This window comes from Heptranchias perlo, chromosome 31 (assembly GCF_035084215.1).
Source record: "Heptranchias perlo isolate sHepPer1 chromosome 31, sHepPer1.hap1, whole genome shotgun sequence".
Classification (NCBI taxonomy): Eukaryota; Metazoa; Chordata; class Chondrichthyes; order Hexanchiformes; family Hexanchidae; genus Heptranchias; species Heptranchias perlo.
In genome coordinates this window covers 32,571,580-32,595,353 of record NC_090355.1, presented here as the reverse complement: position 1 = coordinate 32,595,353, position 23,774 = coordinate 32,571,580, and the positions used below count along the sequence as shown (strand labels likewise).

General features: G+C 43.0%; 1 protein-coding gene across 2 annotated transcripts in view; it reads right to left on the bottom strand.

Annotated features, from left to right (window-relative positions):
* col27a1b (collagen, type XXVII, alpha 1b) overlaps nt 1-23,774 on the bottom strand; it is a 524,608-nt gene that overhangs the window by 157,172 nt on the left and 343,662 nt on the right. For both annotated transcript variants that reach the window (XM_067969899.1, XM_067969900.1), the window contains exons 20-26: nt 22,954-23,007; nt 22,261-22,314; nt 17,156-17,200; nt 11,648-11,701; nt 9,445-9,489; nt 3,448-3,501; nt 1,349-1,402 (exon numbers count right to left, since the gene is read on the bottom strand). In XM_067969899.1, coding sequence (XP_067826000.1) covers nt 1,349-1,402; nt 3,448-3,501; nt 9,445-9,489; nt 11,648-11,701; nt 17,156-17,200; nt 22,261-22,314; nt 22,954-23,007 — 360 coding nt within the window. The remainder of the gene's footprint in view (nt 1-1,348; nt 1,403-3,447; nt 3,502-9,444; nt 9,490-11,647; nt 11,702-17,155; nt 17,201-22,260; nt 22,315-22,953; nt 23,008-23,774) is intronic.

Here is a 23,774-nt window from a genome sequence, read left to right as displayed (position 1 = left end):
GGTTCTTTTGCCAATCACCAAGGGTCTGGTTCTTGACCCTTCCACCAGTAGGAACAATTTCTCTCTATCTACTCTGTCCAGACCCTTCATGATTTTGAATATCTCCATCAAATTTCCTCTCAACCTTCTCTGCTCTAAGGAGAACAACCCCAGCTTCTCCAGTCTATCCGTGTAACTGAAGTCCCTCATCCCTGGAATCTTTCTAGTCAATCTTTTCTGCACCCTCTCTAAGGTCTTCACATCCTTCCTAAAGTGCCATGCCCAGAACTAGACACAATACTCCAATTGTGGCCGAACCAGTGTTTTATAAAGGTTCATCATAACCTCCTTGCTTTTGTTCTCTATGCCTCTATTTATAAAGCCCAGGATCCCGTATGCTTTCTTAACCGCTTTCTCAACCTGCCCTGCCACTTTCAATGATTTGTGCACATATATGGCAAGATCTCTCTGTCCCTGTACCCCTTTAGAATTGTACCCTTTAGTTTATTTTGCCTCTCCTCGTTCTTCCTACCGAAGTGTATCACTTCACACTTTTCTGCGTTAAATTTCATCTGCCATGTGTCCGCCCATTCCACCAGCCTTTCTGTGACCTCTTGAAGTCTATCACTATCCTCCTCATTGTTCACTACACTTCCAACTATCCTTCCAAGTTTTGTGTCATCTGCAAATTTTGAAATTGTACCCTGTACACCCAAACCCAAGTCATTAATATATATCAAAAAAGCAATGTCCTAATTAGAGCTGAAATGTCTCTAGGAGTCAGGTTTGATTATCAAATCAAGCCAGCTACACTCCTAAATGGGATTAAGGTTGACTGTCCAGTTTCTAATCCAGGTCATTCTGTGCCCCTGTATCCAACTGTATATACATCCCACACAATGTTCTACTTCTCTAAGAAAGTGCAATAGAGCTACGTAAATACTCAGGTTCAATAAGGTACAGTATTGTTCAAAATACAGTTCTTTTATGACTATGCATTGAACTTAAAAGTTACAAATATATGACCACCGGACATTGTCAGTCTTATTCTGAAGCCTTTCTGTTTATTAAAAGATGCATGTTCTCTGCATTTCAGAATGTGTATTCGTAGGAGTGAATACCTGTAAATATATGCTATTCGACATGTGTATCATGTAATCTATGGAACAATCACGATGCCGATAGTTTGTCACTGTGCAAAAGCTTACCACATACAGAAACTTCCCACAAAGAAGCAGAAAACATAACCGATCAGATACGAATTTACAGTTCAGAATGAGAGAGACAAAGAGAGAAAGAAATAGAGAGATAGAGAGGGAAGAGAGAGAGAGAGGGGGGTGGGCAGAGAGAGAACAGATTTATTCCTTACCACTGCTCCTGTAACTCCTGGAGGTCCTGGAGGCCCTGTTTCACCACGATCACCCTGTGGAAATAAGAGGAGACGGTATTCAGTGGGAATTCCAGAATACAGACCACACACCTGCTTTAACATTAAGTACACTAGTAAGATGGGATAAGAGCTCTAGGTTTGATGTGCGCCATCACTGATGTACTATAACATGATGTATAGTGACTCTGACTTCCCACTAGCTTAAATGTGCAGTTCCAATGCACTGTACAAACAGTTGAAATCTTCATGAGAATCAAACAAGCTGATTCATTTTCTGTCTGTACAAAAGCTCCTTTTTTGAATTTGGTTTGCTCTTGTACCTGTAGTGCAAGAAGCCAGCATATGTCTACGATAAAATCTCCATTTTTAGAATTTTCCCAAATTTCAATACTTTTTGTTTAATTACTTCATTTATCAGGTGACAGGCAATATTATAGCTGTTATCAGCCTGAGTGGGAGATACAGTGATGTACACAGACAAGCACATACACACACAGGGTCATTGTAGGGAGAAGTTCTTTCAGGCGCCAATAATATGAGAAATTAGGAAAATAAGAAATTGACCAGGAGTTTTGGTGTAGACCTTTCTAATCGTTGCATGCAATGGATTCCTGTTGTCACTTTCAGTTTGCTGGGCAGTAGAGTGACATTAAATGTGAACCAGCAATAACTGGGCACCATTCCAATATGATGTAATTTTCCTCAGAGAAACATGCAAGATTAAAATTTTGCAGCAATTTCACTATGAACTGAGTCACAAGTGTTTTACCACTGCTGTTTTGTAAATATTTTAATTGGAATGTGCTGCAAAGTTGTTTGATCAGTTTGGATTTGAGATACAACTTCTGCCTGTTTCAGGTAAATGCAACATAAATAATGCCTATGTCTCACTAGAAAATAGGCTGCAGATGTCAAGAAATGTCAGAAACCAAGAATGGTGCCAAATTGCATTGAGGAACCAAAACAGAGTGTTAGAGTGGTGGGATTTAGGCTCACAATTGCGATCCTCATAGCAGTTTGGAGGAAATGTTGGAATGCTGAAGTGAGGAAGAGGCCTTGAAGTGGCAAACTGAGCCATCCTCCTTGTAACCATGCAGCCCTATTTCCTCTTCAGCAGCTGCCTCCACTTCAGCAGAGACTAAATAGGAGTTGGACAGTGGGCTGCTTGGTCATTTGTGTAGGGAATGGTAGCCTAGTGGTTATGGTCCTGCACTAGCAACCCAGAGGCTGTGACTTCAAATCCCACCATGGCAAATTGTGAAATTTAAATCAATTTTGGTACTAAACTGGTAGTTTGTTGGCTGGCACCATAAAAATTGTCCAGGAAACATGCTAGTTCACTGATGTCTTTCAGTGAAGAGAACCTGTCACTCATACTTAGTCTGGCCCACACTTGACTCCAGTCCCACAATGTTGGTTGATCTAAATGCCCTCTGGGGAACTACTGATCGCTAATACATACTGCCTTGTTAGTAAGAACAAATAAAAAACAATGTGCCTATACATTGAGTTTCCTTTTAATTCATTTTTGTTTGTCAGTTCCTCACTTCGATGAGCTCTGTTTCGAACCATTCTGGAGTAAACTACACCTATATCAGAAAACCTATCCGAATGTGTCTGGATTACTTCTGTCAATCCCTGTTATTTCAACAATAGAACATGGATCAAATGTAACACAAGAAATAAACCCATTTCTAAGCTTGAACTTCCGCTCCCCCCTACCTCATCCAGCAAATGTCACGAACATTTTAACCAAATCATTCTGTAGTCAGGTGCCTTCAAGTTTGCTTCAGCCATCTCAGATTTTAGACTGAAATGATCGGCTTCCACAAGTTGTTCGAATTTAATCAAGATCTGTCTAAAATTGAACATTCCATTTCTACCAGGTACTGGGACTTGGAAGAGTACTGCTTGTAAAGCAGACTATACTGTCATCAGACTGGGACTCAAGTCTGTCATCACTTTTTTTTCCCCAAAAGGTCTTCATGAATACATTGACATTCAAGTGTAATTTAAATGCTTATTATATTCCAATAACTCTCTTTTAACACAAATTGGTGGCTGTAAATTTAACATACCTTTTCCCCAACTTTCCCAAGTTCTCCGATTGGTCCCATGAACCCTGGCTCCCCCTGGTAAAGGAATACAAAAAACAGAAAAGTTGTTTCATTTTGGAAGTAATAATGAATGATTGCTGTGTATTCAGTCCACTAACATCTGACCACTCTGGTTTGGGATTCAGTCAGAATAAAGAGTGTACAAATTGTACTCAAAAGATGTGCTTCTGAAACAGTTTATAAATGTATTTTGGTCAGTCTCTCGCCATGGGTTTTGATGCATTTGTAGATTGATCATCATGATGGGTACAGGGTCACACTGGGACAGAGATTGCCATTAGTTTTACCCTAAAACATGCCATGCACCCCCCAAAGTAAACTGGTTAAGAATATAGAAAACCAAAAGCGGTGACTAGGAAAACTGACTTGTTGGCGATAATTTGAACCTATTTACCGGGCAGGAAACCCACAGGATCGGCTGGAACACCAGTTTTACAATCTGGCCAATATTACTGTCCATTGACTTCAATGGAGAGTAAAATCAGGTCGGGTGTAAATCCAGCGTTGCACCCGATCCCGTCATGTTTGCGACAGACGGGTTAGGTTAAAATTGGCCCCGTTGTGTCAGCTTGGGCTGCGATTGTTGGATTCACCTCCACAGTGACAGGAGATCAACACTCATATGATGTCAAGTGATCATTTCCCTGCATAAATGGATTGTAACGATTTTAAAAAATCTTTCCATGTTAGCAAGATTATGGGCAGCAAAACGTTAAAATCTCAAGGAACATCATCAACGATCATGAGATTAAAGACTTGGCCACAATTATTAAGCTCATCTGTGACGGTAAGGTGGTGAGGACAGTTATTTCTTTGCTCCTTCCAGACAGTGTTCTGATTATCAGGTAATAGTTCTAAACAAAAGCGACAAATTTTCTTTGGAAGTTGAATTGTTATTCACACATCATTAACAGCTCTAGTCAGAAATAAATTAATCCTCATTTTACTTAAGGCTATTTTAGACCCAGGAACTGACAGTTCATGCATTTCATATATTTATTCACCCAAGAAATGAGGATGGTGTGGTCTCAGAGAATATTACTGGCGTATTAAAGAGAAAACGCCCAGGAAAATCATTCCCGGCAACATTTACGTTTACCACCCTGGATAAAATGGTTATACCGACATGGCACTGAAGCTTCTCCTCAGTGGATGCAGAATGCAAACATTCTGCAGCACAATAAATTCTACTTTTGTACTAAGTTGGCAGTTTTAATGGTAATTTAAGTGTGGAGCAGCAGCCCAATGGATCAGATCTGCAATTCCCCTTTGGCTCCCTCATCTCAGCTGTACCATTTGAGCAGGCAACTTGCAGAGAGGGGGGTGAAATGAGAGGGCAAGTGCTTGCACTGGTTTTGCATAACTCCCAATGGGCAGATACATTGCAGCATTGGAGGAGATACGAGAACAGCATATTTAATCATAAATCATAGAATCATACAGGTCAGGAGGCAGACATTCGGCCCATTGTGCCTGCATTTATTTTTCGGATATACCTGGGAAAGATGATATAAGAATGTACAAGAATGGGGAGAAACAGGAGCAATTTTTTTAAAAATAATTTCTTCTGGTTATTCTTTAAAATTTTGGTCCCAAATATTTTAAAAACATTATTATTTTTCTCACCCAGGTACTGATTTCAATAGGTTTGTTAAAAAGAATTATTTAGTTTCCTTTCTGAAATATGATGAGTCTAGTTACAGTGTGCTTCATGTTTTTTTTTAGTCTTGTATATTGGGGCTAACAACAGGTTGTAGCTTGGCAACTGTAATGGGGAGAAAGGTCTCTTGGATTTGACCATCATGGTGGTTGGGAGCATAAAAAGGCTTTGGAGATCTTGCAATCGCTCGCAAAAAAAAACAAACTGCTTTGCACTAAAACCATTGACCAGATACACCATTCTCTTGTGCCATGATGAAAATATACTGTGTAGTTTCTTGTATGCCTGAACTTAAGGTAGAAACAAGGAAACACCTTTCAACCCATCTAGCTTCTCCTGTAGTTTAGATCCATGCACATTACCAAATAGTACCATTTTCACATCCCTCAGGCCTCAACATAGCCTGAATCCGCTGACTCATTGCTGATTCAGAAATTATCCATTCCTTTTTTGAATGTTTCAACCACGTTTATAGTTACTGCAATCGTGTTGTAATTTAACAGCTTCAAGCGTTAGTTACTCAAGTTGTCTATTCATACTCCACCCGAGGACTCCAGGCTACCCAGCATATGGTTGAGACAGTGAGCCAGGCCTTTGCCAATGTAGCATCTGGGAGGAACACATCAACAATCCATGGATGATTCTCCCTCTGAATTCCCCCCCCAAGTGTAGGTGCCTGGCCTCTGCTTGGCACCTCTCCATAGCAATATGTATTTCTATGCTGTGCTGAAGCATGTTGATATGCGCAACATGCTGCAACAACATGTCAAAAGAATTACTCAGCTTACAATCATGATTCCAGTTCTATTCTCCTGGTTGCTTTTGAAATATATTTAATAACTTTAATTACAAAAGTATGCATAGTGAAAAAACAATAAAACACACAAAAGGACTATGATGTTTGTGAACACTCTCCAGACACAGGCCGGTCTGGAAATAAGGCGTTCTTACGAGCTTGGTTAACAATGGCCAACTTCCCAACTATGCAGTAGAGTTGACTCTGGATTGAACCGTAATTTTCAGAGTATTCCAATGTACCAAACCACTTTAGTTTCCATCTCATTGGAATGGATTTGCGATCCAAGCATAATACTTAAATACATAACCCCAATTTGAGCATAAAATATTCCCCAACAATTTATATTTTTATTGGTCAGCACACTGAATATTGCAGGTCACCACATTCCAACCATCTTTCGTACACTAAGAGCTGTGAAAGTCCGTATTTGGTTTGATAAAGTGTTTTAATTTAGATTGAGTTGGACCACGTGTTTAAATGGGGTAATGGTAACAATTGGTAACTTTTAGATACAAGATACGTATTAATAGAAATGTAGAAAATAGGAGCAGGAGTAGTTCATTTGGCCCTCAAGCCTGCTCCGCCATTCAATATGATCATGGATGATCCTCTGTCTCAATACCATACTCCCGCTCTTTCCGCATACCCCTTGATGCCTTTTGTGTCTAGAAATCTATCCAGCTCCATCATAAATATATTCAGTGACTTGGCCTCCACAGCCTTCTGTGGTAGAGAATTCCACAGCTTCACCACCCTCTGAGTGAAGAAATTTCTCCTCATCTCAGTCCTAACTGTCCTACCCTGTATCCTGAGTCTGTGACCCCTTGGTCTGGACCCCCCAGCCAGGGGAAACATCCTCCCTGCATCCAGTCTGTCTAACCCTGTCAGAATTTTATATGTTTCAATGAGATCCCTTCTCATTCTTCTAAACTCCAGTGAATACAGGCCGAGTCGACCCAATCTCTCCTCATACGACAGTCCTGCCATCCCAGGAATCAGTCTGGTGAACCTTCGCTGCACTCCCTCTATGGCAAGTATCTCCTTTCTTAGGTAAGGAGACCAAAACTGTACACAACACTCCAGGTGTGGTCTCACCAAGGCCCTGTATAACTGCAGTATGACATCCTTGCTCCTATACTCAAATCCTCTTGCAATGAAGGCCAACATACCATCTGCCTTCCTAACTGCTTGCTGCACCTGCATATTTGCTTTCAGTGACTGGTGTACAGGGACACCCAGGTCCCTTTGTACATCAACATTCCCCAATCTATCACCATTTAAATAATACTCTGCCTTTCCTTCCAAAGTGGATAACTTCACATTTCTCCACATTATACTGCATCTGCCATGTATTTGCCCACTCACTCAACGTGTCTAAATCGCCTTGAAGCCTCTTTGCATCCTCCTCACAACTCACGATCTCACCTAGTTTTGTGTCGTCAGCAAGCTTGGAAATATTACATTTGGTTCCCTCATCCAAATCATTGATATATATTGTGAATAGCTGGGGCCTAAGCACTGATCCCACTAGTCACCACCTGCCACCCCGAAAAAGACCCATTTATTCCTATTCTCTGTTTCTTGTCTGTTAACCAATTTTCATTCTATGCCAGTATATTACCCCCAATCTCATGTGCTTTAATTTTGCAAACTAACCTCTTATATGGGACTTTATCAAAGGCCTTCTGAAAATCCAAATAAACCACATCCACTGGTTCTCCCTTATCTATTCTACCAGTTACATTCTCAAAAAACTCCAGTAGGTTTGTCAAACATGATTTCCCTTTCATAAATCCATGTTGACTTTGTCTAATCCCGTTGATATTTTCTAAATGTCCTGTTATCACATCCTTTATAATAGACTCTAGCATTTTCCCTACTACTGATGTTAGGCTAACCGGTCTGTAGTTCCCTCTTTTCTCTCTCCCTCCCTTTTTAAATAGTGGGGTTACATTTGCCACCCTCCAATCTGCAGGAACTGTTCCATATTCTACAGAATTTTGGAAGATGACAACTAACGCATCCATTATTTCCATGGCTACCTCTTTTATTACTCTGGGATGCAGATTATCAGGCTGTGGGGATTTATCGGCTTTCAGTCCCATTAATTTCTCCAGCACTATTTTTTTTACTAATACTAATTTCCTTTAATACCTCCTTCTCACTAGTCCCTTGGTTCCCTAACATTTCTGGGAAGTTATTTGTGTCCTCTTCCTTGAAGACAGAACCAAAGTATTTGTTTAATTGCTCTGCCATTTCCCTGTTCCCCATTATAAATTCTTCCATTTCTGACTGTGAGGGACCTTCATTTGTCTTCACTAATCTTTTTCTTTTTACATACTTGTAGAAGCTTTTACAGTCCACTTTTATCTTCCTTGCAAGTTTATTCTCATACTCTATTTTTCCCCTCTTAATCAATCTCTTGGTCCTTTTTTGCTGAATTCTAAACTGCTCCCAATCCTCAGGCTTGCTACTTTTTCTGGCAACTTTATATGACTCCTCTTTGGGTCAAATATTATCCTTAATTTCTTTTGTTAGCCATGGTTGAGATGCTTTTCCTTTTGTGTTTTTGCGCCAGAAAGGAATGTATGATTGTTGCAATTCATGCATTCGTTCCTTAAATGTTAGCCATTGCCTATCCACCATCATGCCTTTTAATGAAGCTTTCCAATCTATCATAGCCAACTCACTCCTCATACTTTCGTAGTTTCATTTGTTTAGATTTAGGACCCTAGTTTTGGATTGGACTACTTCACTTTTCATCTTAATGAAGAATTCTATCATGTTATGGTCACTCTTCCCTAAAGGACCCCGCACAACAAGATTATTAATTAACCCCTTCTCATTGCACAATACCCAATATAGGATAGCCTGTTCCCTGGTTGGCTCCTAAACGTACTGGTCTAAAAAACCATCTCATACATACTCCAGGAATTCATCCTCCACAGTATTATTGCTAATTTGGTTTGGCCAGTCTATATGCAGATTAAAGTCACCCATGATTACTGTAGTACCCTTGTTACATGCATTTCTAATTTCCTGTTTGATCCCATCCCCTACATTACCACTACTGTTTGGAGGTCTATAGATAACTCCCACCAGTGTTTTCTGCCCCTTGGTGCTTCTTAACTCCACCCAGACTGATTCTACATCTTGATTTTCTGAGCCAATATCCTTTCTCACTATTGCTCTGATTTCATCCTTTACTAACAACAGCACACCACCTCCTTTTCCTTTTTGCCTGTCCTTCCTAAATATCGAATACCCTTGGATATTCAGCTCCCAGCTTTGGTCACCCTGCAGCCATGTCTCTGTAATTGCTATTATATCATATCCGTTTACATTTATTTGCGCTGTTAATTCGTCTACCTTATTACGAATGCTTCGTGCATTCAGATACAGTGCCTTTAGATTTGTCTTTTTAACATTTTTAAGACACCAGAATTTAGCAAGATATAAGGCACCTCTGTTTATACAATGAGAATGAGACAACATTTACCTGCTCTCCAACCTTTCCCACCCTTCCAAAATTGCCAGGTTCGCCCTGGGGAAAAAAAACAAAGAAAATCTCAGGAAGCATCGTTTCTGACCAGCAAAATGTTTGAAGAGCTGAAGATTGTTTTGAAATGTTATGTAATTCCCTTAAGCCCAGATTTTCCTCTACACAAGAAAACAAGATCATTTGCATAACCCAATCTATAGATCCGAACAAAACACTTCCAGGGTCAGTGGTGGGCTGAATACATCTTGAGTTGATGTATCTGCTCCCAAAGCGTTCATTTATTTAAGGGAATTGTTGATGCCATAGATGTTAAGGTCATAAAACACCAACCTTCAGCTTCACATATACACAATCACTGTTGTCTTATTTAGGCTCTTGCAACAGCATTAAAACAGACCAGAATGGTTAGAAATAGAAGACAAAATGTCATCAAAATATCTAATGAGGCCTTAAAATCCTTTGAATGTCTGTAAACCTTCCAGAAATTCAGTACTAAAATAAAATCACTGATCCATTCTAACGTGGAAAATATATCAAAATAAATTTAGATTTACTTTGCTACTTGCTTTTCCATACAGTCAATATTTCCCGTGCGGTATAAATACATTCAATGAAGAGTGCATGCAACAAATGCAGTTACCCAACACCGATCACATAGCAAACCAAAGTGAGTTTCAAACAAAGTTCCATAGCTACCAGAGCTCAGTGTTGCACAGGCAGCTTCTCAGGAAACAAGTCAGTTGTGAGGTTAAAGGTTGAGAAAACAATGGGGACCTCTCTCCAACAAAGCATTTGAGGATCCAATTCATTTTGTGATGTAAGTATGAAATTCTCAGTGTGTTATGCAGATCAGATTGTGATGCAGACTGAAATGATTACATACAGCTCTGATTCACAGCTGCAAATGTAATGGTTACTGTGATTACAGTTCAAAGAGGTGTTAAATGCACAACTGTTCAAAGATTAATCACACATTACTACATAAACAGTGAGTGAAGCAAAAGTATAAAATTAAAATTGGTTTGAGTTCACAGAACATTTAATACTCCAAAATGCATGAAATTGCTTTGCTCAGATAAGAGGGTAGATTTTAAACTCAGGCCACCCGGTGTAAATGGGGCAGTAATGGGCCAAAGATGGCTTTACCGCCCCATTTACACCAGTGCTCTGGCCGCTGTCATTCTCAAAAAGACCTTCTGCTGAACGGCCGGAGCACCCACCTGTTTCAGGCAGTAGCAAATCGAGTGCTATGACGAACATAGGAGCCCAATTGCAATTTTGATGGACAACTGGGTGGAGCATGTGTCATGCAGGCTCTGACAGTTTTAACTGGGCAGTACAACAAAAGTGGCACCAAAAAGATAAATTTAACATTATTTCTGTGGGAATAGGAGGAGCAGCTGTTCTTCTCCCAGTGTATAATGTGGGCCACTGCTGGCCCGATCTCCACCCCCCCCCCCACCCTCATTACCCCCAACCCCCCGGGCCTATCTTCCTGCTGGCCGGTTGGGCTCCCGGCCTCCCGATGTTGCCTTGACCTGGAGTCAGTGAGCTGCACTGGGGTGCCTGTAGCTTGCCGACAGCATGGTAGTAAGGTCCCGCTCTCAAAATGGATGAAGGCTCTCGCCAGCAGGATGGATGGCCAGCCGGCATGCTCTGCCTGTTGGCCACCAGATAGTTAAAATCTACCCCCCCCGCGTCTACCACAGTTTCAGTGTATTTTACAAGCTTCAGCAGAAAACAAATTGAAGTGAGATCAACCACTTGCTGCTTTAGATTTTATTTAATTTTCCTCAGAGATGAGCGAACACCCAAGCAGTGCTGGCTCAGTTTGGTTCAATCTGATCCAAGTGAACTTAAAACCAAGACCAGGCTCAATTTGGAGGTTTGGGGAAAGGGTTTGATTTTCATCCCAGCACCACATTTCTCTCCAATCTCAGTACAAGTTGTCTGCTGTAGGATGATTTATATAAACAAACTGCATTCAGTACTCTATGCATTGTCATTTGGAAGTCATATAAGTGCAATCACAAAGGATATCAGTGAACTTTGAACTAACGTGAGCCTGACTTGTTTGAGGAAACAAATTTTGAACTTGACAAATGCATTTTATATTTTACTGTTTAGCTGTTACTCTAGTTAAATGCATAAGAAGCAGTCAAAATATGATCCATATTGTTACATCTACCTAGTGTTTTACCTTAGGACCATCAGGTCCTGGTTTGCCTGGAAATCCTCTCCTCCCAGGACGTCCCTATAATAATACATATAAATGGAAAATAATTAACACAACCTGTTGGAATGTATAAATCAATTCAAAAACCATTCAGAAGAGTTTTAAATATAATTTGGGAGTTGGGGGGCTACTTTAGCACATATTAAATTTCACCTTCATGAAATACACAATAGCCCCTGAAATTGGTGAGATTTGCTCAAGGGGAATGCAAATTGGAAAATTGGGTAAATGGAAAATCACGGGCAATTCATGCCCAAATTTCTCCAGGTAGGTGGAGTTCTTACATCTGCACAATGGCCAGAAAATCAAGAGCACCATGAATTGGGCACTCTGACCTGTGCACCTAATTCTCTATCTGTGCTGCTGTCGAGCAAGACTCAGTTTGGGGCAGAGTCTTCTAATGTTGGAGGTTATGGGCCTGATTTTAGCAGGCCTGCGGGTTTCCGGCGGGTTGGGTTTCGGGTGCGTGGCCTCCGCGCCCGGTGAAATTAGTGGGTTGCCCGCGCGATCGTAGCAGGCAATGCACTAATTGGAATCACTTACCTGCTCCTCCGGGCTCCGCTCTGCTGGTCTGCGCGTTGGGCGGGCTGCGCATGCGCAGCACGATCTGTCAGCTGGAGGCTCTCTACTTAAAGGGGCAGTCCTCCACTGACAGATGCTGCAACCAATGGAACAAATTACAGCATGGAGCAGCCCAGGGGGAAGGCTGCTCCCAGTTTAATGATGCCTCACCCCAGGTATCATCAGATGGGGTGAGGATTAGGGGGAGGACAGAGATCTTCCACCCGGCGGGCGGGAGGAAGTGGCCTGCCTCTGCCACCAAGAAGGCCTGGCTCGAGGTGGCAGAGGGGGTCACCTGCACCACCAACATATCGCCCACCTGCATACAGTGCAGGAGGCGCTCCAATGACCTCAGTAGGTCAGCCACAATGAGAACACGTAGTCTTTCCCCTACACTCCGTCTGCCACAACACTGCCCCCACCCCACATCTCCTTCGGCACCGCCAACACTACTCTGTCACATCACCCCTCATACCCAATCAAACCCCATCCTCATCTTACCTGCACCTACTCACCTCGCCAGTACTCACCCGCCACTAACACGCAACCCAATCCTCATACAATCTCATGGCTCTATCCCATACTCACCCTCTCGTGCATCTCTCTCACGGCCAGCCTCACTCAACCTGCCACCACCTGTGCTGCAGCCACAGGGCATGCATCGCATATGTGCAGTAGGCAGCGTACGGCAAACGTGTCGTGAGCATGAAGGGGATGCACAAGGGTGTCTGAGGGTTTGCCATGGGTGTTATCTATATTGAATTTCAGAGCAACAAACATCACACATTATATTGGCACCACCACTGCCATGTCTCCGCGAATTCTGTCTGTTGTGTCCAATAATGCCCGCTCCTGGGTATCACTATGAGGACCCACCACTGATGCCACCCATTGTGTTACTGCAGAGTAGGTGCAGGTGTATTTGCAGGGCTCTTCCGCGCAGACGACTGAGAGACATCGGCGGTGTACCCGGCTGCACCCTGGAAGGATGCGGAGGAGAAGTTGTGGAGGGCAGTGGTGACTTTGGCAGCGACAGGTAAGCAGATGGTGCTGGGGCCAGCCAGGAGCAGCTCGGCATGAAAGAGCCTGCAGATCTCCACGACTACATGTCGAGTGAATCTGCGCCTCCGTGTGCACTGCTGCTCAGAGAGGTCCGGGGAGCTGCGCCTCGGTCTGTGGACCCTGTGCGGAGGGTAGTGCCCTCTGCGACGCGTCTCTCTCTGCGGTAGCCCTCCCTCCTGCTGTACAGGTGGATGTGTCACAGCACTCTGTTGTGGAGCTCCATGTGTCAGAGGTGGACGGCGTGGACTGCGAGGCTGCTGGGGCTGGTCATGCTGTTCGTCCTCCGAGGATGTCAACGCACCACCCATCTGGCAGGTGTTGGTCTGAGGGGTTGTGCAGGGTAGGTAGGTGGTTCCTCGCACTGGGGCTGCGGTTTCACGTCGGTCTGTCCTCTGGCTTGGCGGGGGGTGGTGGAGGGCAGGGGTTGCCCTACGTGACGCGGTGGCCTCCTGCGTGGGTGAGGGCTCTCCCACCCGCTGTGGAGTGCACCTTGGCAGCTGCCACAGGCTGCTGGCTGGAACACGACCGGTTGAAGGGAGACTGTTTCCCCCAGTGTGTGAAACTCACTGCCTTGAAGCTAAAATCCCACACTTCCTGTTTTGACAGCTGCTTCAGCTCATTTAATGACCTCAACAAGCAAGGTAAGTACACTCAAGTGGAACCCCGCTGGCTTTAATTGCCTGCGGGATTCCCACCAGCGGGGCCTGCGCACGCAGCCCCGCACGTCAGCGCGGCACCCGGAAGTGGCCGGGATCTCGGCGCGATCCGGTCAAGTGACTGGATATCGGGATTTTCGGGGCCCCCCCGCTGGAAACCCGACGCTAAAATCGAGCCCTATATCTCATAAGGATACAAGACTCATTTCTTGTCACCAAGGCACATTATTGATAGGCATAAAATTTACAAGAAATACTTCGGTTATTTTTGCACCAGACATTGTGGTATCGACACATATTAACTTTCAAGCAGGTGATCAGTATTAGGAACTCTGGCTATATTTTTATGCTTTCTGGTCCAGCAGTCACTCTGATGCCAATTGTAGGACCTCTAATGTCAATACAACTGAGATCAGTAAGCCCAGCACAGACAGGGACTGAACGTGGCTGGGACCTTCCTGATCTGGGTGACTCACTAGCCTGCTAAGGGAAGCATTTACTGATGGATGCATCAGGAGAACTCTGTCTATTTAGGACTTTAAGATTTGCATTTCTGTGATAGTCCTGATTTAAACAGTTGTTGTGATTTGGAGGGAATGATACACTACTAAATATCATCAGTAATATAGAATTTTGTCATTTATTGTTCTTTCATATCTGGTACATGGGTTTGAATGCTGTCCAGATTGCTGGGATGAATGTCTCTTCTCTCTCCTTACTATACAGGTCCTATATGAAATAAGTCTTTTCAGTCTTATGCCAGATGTTAGCAAGCACAGGCTTGCTCCACAAAGCTGCCCAGATTTCAGCACAAACTGGCATAGAGACAGACCACAAGAATGGTTGATGTGGGAAATGGGAAAATTCACACAGTAGAGGGTGTCGCTCTGAGTTGGGGCTTAAGTCATGTTGAGAGCAGCATAAGGGGAGTTTTCCTATACTGTACCAACTTCGATGTTGACATTGGGTGTCAAAAATAGAAGAACATTCCATTTCCCAGCAGTAATATTCCTCACTTTGATCAGCACAAAAATAATATTAACACCTAGATTTTTGTCTTCAGCATGCAGTTGTAAGGGCTTCAGCCACCTGGAGCTCCTATTGGAAATTTGGGCATGAGCTGCCTATGATTTTCCATTCAAATGGAAAATTGTGGCCAATGCTTGCTTGAATTTCCAATCAGTGATCTGGGTGAGTGAAGCTGTTATGTCTGTAGGTTCAAGAATTTAACTTAATCAGTAAACGGAGCATTATGGGCATAAAACTTTATTGCTAAAAGCTAGTTAGTAATCAGCCAATCCTATGATCATCAGACAGTTACACAAGCATCTCAATCCAGATGTCACTTTCAATTGATGTTGTTGTCTGTCTCAAATCAATGTTCAGTGGTCCCTTCTGAGTCATACCTGGCAGTTACTCATATTATTGTCAGTTGTATCTCCATTCCCATTCACAGTCATGAGCATTGCCAAAGTCATTTAAATGGTCACAACCTCAATCATTTTAAATAGTAACTCCAAAATTAATTTTAACTTTCAGTGGTAAATTATGATTCCGCAGCCTATTCCAAACCACACGAAGCAATGACTCTCCCAAATCTCAAGCAGCACGCCCACCCCAAAATCTTGTTCAGTGCTTCCTGTTCCAAATCTTGTCCAGAGTTTACTACCTCCAAATCTTGCTTGCCTCCCCATCCAAATCTTGCTTCCCCCCCCCACCTCCAAATCTCGTTTGCCTCCCCTTCCCTCTTCAAAACTTGCCTGGTGCCCTATTCTTCAATTCTCACCCAGCGTGTCCTTCTTCAAATCTCTCCCACAATTTTTCTTCCTTTATATCTCAATCAGTGCTTCTCCCCAAATCTAACTCAGCATCCCCTTTCCAAAATCTTGCTCAGCATTCCCTCCTTCAAATCTTGTTCAATGCTTCTGCCTTTAAATCTTACTCACTCCTCCTTATTTCACTCAGCATTCCTTTCTTCAAATCTCACATAGCTTCCTCCCTTAAAACCTAACTCAGGCCTTCATCCATAAAATCTCATTCAGCATTCCCTTCTTCAAATTTCACTGAGCACTCACACCTTCAAATCACTCAATGCTGCTTCTTAAATCTTGCCCAGCGTTCCTTCCTCCAAATCATGCTTAATGCTCACTCTTTTAAATCTTGCTCTGCACTGACTCCTTCATATCTTGTTCAGCACTCCCTCTTTCAAATCTCTCTCAATGCTCACTCTTCAATTCTTGCTCAGTGCTCCATCTCTCAAATCTGCCTCAGTTCTCACTTCTTCAAATTTCACACCTTCAGATCATCTCAAGTTATCACTCCCTCACAATTCTCACCAAGCCAGTTTGTAACAAATTAATAAAACATTACACAAGGCTATAAAATACTTCTGAAGTGGTAACAGGTCCATAGTAACACCTTTAATTATTAAACTAATTATAATGATACATTACTAAGCACATTATTATAGAACTGAGATTACCGTGTCCTTAGATAAAGAGAACTGGTTACAACTGGAATATTGCAGCCTTGTTGAATATTTAAGTTCTTATGTAATAATGACTCATTGGATACACTGTACTAGGGATCTGAAGAAATGTAGATTGATCTGCTCCCCGATTCCTCAGTACAATACAGTGCTTGTCCATTTTTGCAATTTCATCACAATTTATGATTGTTTGAACTAGTACCTTATTTTTAGAATTTTTAGCAGCTTTAAAAAACAACGCCAATTATCAAATAATAGTGGAGAACTCCTTATTACTGCTGCCATGCAGCTGCACCACTGAAAAGACTCCAAACTTTTTTGAAGATCAGTATTGTAGATTTTGCTTTGTGTTGACATCAGTTCTTATCCGCTATTATTTGTAACAAGCAACGTGTCCATTTTTTGGAAGGAAAAATTGTGAAACTAAGTGCTACCAGGGCTGCCAACCATCAATCCATGCTCTCCCACTCAATGGTACATTCTGTTGGTGCTATCATATCACAGAGGGGACAGTAGTTTAAATTATAATTTATTTAATGTAAATTTGTTTCTAAATTATATATTTGTCTGCTCCTTTAATATCGTGCAACCTTTTGCTTCACTGTGCCAAATATATTGATGTTTGCTGAAATGTTTTCATTGATTCATTACTAATGTTCCTATCAGTAATGTATGAATAATCATAAATTAAAAAAACAAGCGTACCTCAGGACCTGGATTTCCCGGTGGTCCCGTGGGTCCTTCATCGCCCTGTAATAAACCATATGATAAGCATCCCTTAGTGAACAACATGTATTACTCATTAGGATGCACCATACCATTTTACTTCAAAACTGAAGGCCTATGTCATCCCATGTGCTGCCTGGGACTTGCCAAGCTAGTTTCAGTTGGAGGAGCATCAGCGTTTTGTCATGTGCACAGTCACTGCTGACTGGCATGATGCAAGTAGAAATTTATGCCCATAGATAAGGTAACCATTATTGTTAGCTTGAGTTATATAGGGCCTGATATTAGGAGGGCCCACACGCCCAGTGAATTTGGGGTGCTCCACACGGAATCGCAGGCTAATTGGATTCACTTACCTGTGCAGGAGGCGCTTCAATCACCTAAGTAGGTCAGCCGAAGTGAGTACACTTACTCGTTCCCCTACACTCCGTCTGCCACATCACGGCCCCCACCCCACATCTCCTTCTGCACTGCCAACACTACTCTATCACATCACCCCTCACACCCACTCAAAGCTCATCCTCATCTTACCTGCACTTACTCACCTCGCCAGTACTCATCCCACCACTACCACTCAACCCAATCCTCATACAATCTCATGGCTCTATCTCATACTCACCCTCTCGTGCATCTCTTTCACGGTCAGCCTCACTCAACCTGCCACAACCTGTGCTGCATCACATATGTGCAGTAGGAAGTGTAAGGCAAACGTGTCGTGAGCATGAAGGGGATGTACAAGGGTGTTTGAGGGTTTGTCATGGTGTTTACCTATATTTGATTTCTGATCAACTCACATAACATTTTATATTGTCACCACTACTGCCACGTCTTTGCGAATCTTGTCTGGTTTGTGCAATAATGCCCTTTCCTGAGGATCACTATGAAGACCCACAACTGATGCCACCCATTGTGTCACTGCAGAGTGGGTGTAGATGTATTTGCAGGGCTCTTTTGTGTAGACAACTGAGAGACGTCGGCGATGTCCCCGGTGGCACCCTGGAAGGATGCGGAGGAGAAGTTGTTGAGGGCAGTGGTGGCTTTGACAGCAACAGGTAAGAAGATGGTGCTCGGGCCAGCCGGGAGCAGCTCGGCATGAAGGAGGCTGCAGATGTCCACGATTACATGTCGAATGACTCTGAGCCTCCGTGTGCACTGCTGCTCAGAGAGGTCCAGTAAGCTGAGCCTCGGTCTGTAGATCCTGTGGCGAGGGTAGTGCCTTCTGCGTTGCAGCTCTCTCTTCCATTGCCCTCCCTCCTGCTGTGCAGGTGGATGTGTCACAGCACTGTGTTGTGGGGCTCCACGTGTCAGAGGTGGACGGCGTGGCTGGTAAGACTGGTGATACTGTTCGTCCTCCAAGGTCATGACTGCAGCTACGGCGGCTCCCATCCGCAAGATGTACAGTTGAGGGGATCCGCAAGGTAGGAACATGTGTCTGGACACCGGGGTAAGTGTGCAAGTTTGTGCATTTTATTGTTAGGAGGAGGGTGGTGGAGGCCAAACTTTGTCCAAAGTGACAGAGTGGCCTCCTGCAATGAGTGAGGGATTCTCCCTCCCCCCCACCTGTCAAATGGACCTATGCAGCTGCCACAGGCTGATGGCTGCAACACGTCCATTTGAACTGGGAGTGTTTCCCCCAGTACGGGAAACAGTCTCAGTTCATTGCAAAATCCCACCCCTCCTAAAATGTTATGTTAATCAGGTCTGTAAATGACCTGAAATACCTAAATAAGTTATTTAAGTGGCACCCCGGAGCCGGGCTCCAGACCCGCCCCGGGAATCCCTGATTTTCGCAGCCCCCCCACCGCGAGCGCAACCGCTCGGGGGTGCGAAAATCGAGCCCATAATTTTTATTATTTGCCTTCCAACAATAACTACTGATTAAAGTAAAGTTAATACAAAGTCCTGCTATTTACTCAGAGCCAGGCAGGGGGGTGTGTGGGATTTTCGGATGGGAAACCAGGTAGTAAGGTTTTCCTGCACGTCGTGATGATTTTGACAACAGGATGTCTATTAGATTTTTTCAACAGGTTTTAGCACCCAACAGAGCGCCAGATTGACAGGCTAGCTGCCTGTCGGGCGGGAAAGCAGCCGGGGAGAGATTGGGGTCTTCGGGGTTTGGATGGGGGAGGGGGGTTGGGGAGAGATCGGGGTTTGGATGGGCGGCCAATCGCGTGGTGGGGTGGGGGGGGGTTGGGAGAAGTCAGACATCGTGGTGGGAAGGAGAAAAGCGAACATCGCAGGGTCCGATCACGAGGTTAGCTTGGGGAGACCGGGGGAAACTCCACTGTTCTTCCTGGCCCACAAGCAGTGACGTAAATGCAGTTACCTCATGGATCCGGCCCTTCTCGCCTCCTTTTACTTGCTGGGATTCCTGCAACCCAGGAAACCTGGCCTCCATGGGTTAAAAATTAAAATTTAAGTAAAATGGCATGCAGCCTCCTTAAAAGATTTCACTGAGCAACCCGGCTTCTGAGAGTGGCTTGGTCGGTGGCCTCCTGGCCCACCTGCATTAAACACGGAAGTAGCCGTGCTGGAGCTGGGTTGTGGTTCAAATTTCTGCAGTTTTTACTTCCCACTCAACCCCAACCCACCCGTTTTTGGGGGTTAAAATTGCCCCCTTGGTCTCTGCATGCAGAATCAGTCGTTTGGACATCCAGTTTATCCTAGCTCCACTAATGCAGTTATATACAGATCTGACTTCAACATATGCTCTAGTTTAATTTTTTCTAACTCTCGTTCTCTCTTCCTTTTTTAAAGCGAATGTCAAGAAATTACTGTTGGCAATATGAATGGATGAATGCTTAAAGCAATTGTAAGGCATTCCTTTATTACTTTAAAAGTATTCTTATGATATTTAAAGTAAATAGGTTAATACTTCCTTTGAAATAGTGGACAGAGGAATAACATGGAACATGTTAAGCGTTCATCTGCAACACAATTATTTTACTTCCAGACCTCATCAATTCTCCATTCCATGCACCCATTCCCTGACTTAAGAAAAAAGGACTGGTAAGAAATATTACACTCACACACATAAAACATTAAACAAGTTTGCAAAGTGAAGGCAGTTCTGTATATAACTATGCACAGCCAGGCTGGACTGAATACGCGAGCAATAGTCTCCACTGCCTAATGCCACTCTTCAGTCAGCTTCAGGAAGGTGTGCATGCATGTTGTGAGGTGATGTGACTTCCAATTTTTCCTCCCTGGTTTCAAGCCAAATGCTTTGCACTCATCTGGTAGAAACCATTAATTTCTTTTGTGGTATTTATTGGAAACCTTTTGGGGGCAATTTTAACCTAACTCTCAGGGTGGGAAACCCATGGCATTGGGTGGAATGTCGGTTTTACAACCCACCCAATATTACACTCCACTGACTTCAATGGAGAGTAAAATCGCACGGGGTGTAAAACCAGCGCTTGATCCGATCCGGTGGGTTTCCCGACAGGCGGGTTGGGTTAAAATTGCCCCATGTCACCAAATGTCCTGGATGATTGCAACCAGGCAAGTGCAAAAGATCCACTTTGAAACCTGCTTTCACTGTGATTGATAAATGATAAAATTAATGCTTGGAAGTAAATATTAGAGAGTGATTATATATGTGTTAAATCTAATTTATTTGGAGTCTGGCATTTTCCTTTAAGTTAGTTTCTGAAATGTGAAAAAATACAATTTCTTCTTATGCTTTTACAGTTGCTGTAAAATACTCAGTGTCTGCATGCGGTTTCTTTTGCATTACTGGTGATCCAAGCTGGGATCATTTATGTCTGATCTTAGTTGGATGTTGTACTGAATAAACCAAATGTATTTTATAAGGAAGTTTTTCCATCTATTCTCCTATTCTTCCTTTGGAATCTCTCTGATCCCATTCCCATAGTCACATCAGATACAGCTGTTGGCTATGACTGACAGCAACACAGAAACACTCTGAGCTGTCAGAAACTAACTTAAAGGAAAATGCCAGACTCCAAATAAGTTAGATTTAACACACATATAATCATTCTCTAATATTTACTTCCAAGCATTAATTTTTAACCTTTTGTTATGCTGGATTTTTACTTTGTGTTGCCTCAAACCCCAAATCCTATTGATCAGTAAGACCGCATCCTTCCAGCTCTGCTTTTTGCTTCTAGCAATGCTGAAGCCCTAATCCACACTTTTTTTTAGCTCAAGAAGTTAATTGTTGAGCATCATATCCCACCTTCTCCAAAATTCTGCTGCCCACATACCAACCCACCCGAAGTCCTGCTCCCCCATCATTGGCCTCCATTGGTTCCCTGTTTACCATTGCTCTGAATTCAAAATCTTTGTACTCATTTATAATTTTCTTCATGGCCTTATCTCATTCTTCAGCAAACTCCTCCAGTCCTACATCCCTACCTGCTCTCTATGATGTCTTGATGCAGGCCTCCTGGGTGTTCTGCTCTCCCCACATCCCTCCCTCTGTGGTGGAACTTACAGCCATCTAGATTGGAAAGCTCCATCTAGGCCTCTTTGACTTGTTATTTCTCTTCTTGCCTTTAAAAGCTTCTTCAAAACCACGTTTTTAGCCAAATCTCCTAGTTCTCCCAGTCCATTATGTTATATGTGACATGCCTTGGGATGTTTGATTATGTTAAAGGTACCATACAACTGCAAGTTGTTGTTATTGTTCTGTACAGATATAGCGAGTTAAGTGCATCTTCTATTTCAGTTAACACTCTTACACGCCAGCAAAGTTCACCTTATGGTATTTTAATACTTCAGTTTTGGGTACTGATGCTTTGCTAAGACTTTTAGCATGCTGGTGTCAGAAGGACAATGTAAAACTCTTGGTGCAGGCTGGGATCACAGATTACCCCATCAAAGTGCTCGCACTTTGTATCGGCTTTGCAACTTTCGCGGATATTAAGCCCACTTTTCAATTTGCTGATTTAAAAGTTTGACTGCATTTCAATTTGTATTGATCTTCAGCTCTTTTCACTCAGCAGAAATTGACTGCATTTATATAGGGCCTTTCACATCCTCATAACGAAACGATTACTTTTGAAGTGTTATCACTGCACAGTTTGCCAGCATTACAGAGGTATTTTCTCAGGACTTACCTCTTGACCACGCAGGCCCTGTGGTCCAGGCAGACCCCGTGCTCCTGGTTTCCCCTGTGAAAATTTTTAAAAAATATTAAATGCAGCAAATGTTCAGGAAATTAACAAACTCAGAAATGCAGTAAACAGTGAGGAGGATAGTAACAGACTTCAGGAGGACAGAGACAGACTGGTGAAATGGACAGGCACATGGCAAATGAAGGCAACATGAGGAAAACATTTTTTACTCGGTGAGTTGTTATGATCTGGAATGCACTGCCTGAAAGGGTGGTGGAAGTAGATTCAATAATAATTTTCAAAAGGGAATTGGATAAATATCTGAAGTGGAAAAATTTGCAGGGCGATGGGGAAAGAGCTGGGGAGTGGGACTAATTGGATAGTTCTTTCAAAGAGCTGGCACAGACACGATGGGCCGAATGACCTCCTTCAGTGCTGTATCATTCTATGATTCTAACCTCTTGAGGCCTAGAATACTGCAGCCATCACAGGTCTTGCCTCCAACTCGTAGTTGCCATGGAAAACCTTCCAGCATTCATTACTTGTTAAAGAAATTGGAGTAATATCAATAAAAACACAAGCATCATTAGTCGGCCTGGGCAATCTTTTAGAAAGACAGCCTACTAATGAAGCCAAGACACTATTTTAGTTGGCTGACTGTCTGTCTGAATGGATAAGCCATATAATTGTACTCACCTTTGGGCCTCCTGGGCCATTTTGCCCCGGTGGTCCAATGTCTCCTGGAAAACCCTAAATGGAGTTTATAAGATAAAATAAAAGTTGATGGATAGTTCATGAGTCAGTGGCCTTCATTTATACACATAATACACTGCACTGCTGTATTGCTTACAGCCAAGAGTCTTTGAAATTACAAAACTGATATTCTGTTCATTTTCTTCTGCATTTTACAACATCAGAGAGTAGACACTAGTCTTTTAAAATATCTTATAAAGGCATCAAAATTTGTAAGAACATAAGAAAAAGTTAAGGATGAGAAAGGGTGCTTCAAGTCATTGAGCTGATCTCTCTAATATCCAACTCACCCAACTGTATTTTAAACTCCCCTATTTGACTCCACCAACTTACCAGATAGATTATTCCAAATATTTATCATCCTTTGATAAAATTATTTTTTACGATACCTTTTCAATTCACCATTAACTAAATTTAAGTCCTACTAGCCTGACACACCTCGAAGTAATATTCTGGGTTCCGGCTACACCATATCCTTTTTTAAAAATTCGTCCATGGGATGTGGACGTCGCTGGCAAGGCCAACATTTATTGCCCATCCCTAATTGCCCTTGAGAAGGTGGTGGTGAGCCGCCATCTTGAACTGCTGCAGTCTGTGTGGTGAAGGTTCTCCCACAGTGCTGTTAGGTAGGGAGTTCCAGGATTTTAACCCAGCGACGATGAAGGAACGGCAATATATTTCCAAGTTGTGATGGTGTGTGACTTGGAGGGGAACGTGTAGGTGGTGTTGTTCCCATGTGCCTGTTGCCCTTATCCTTCTAGGTG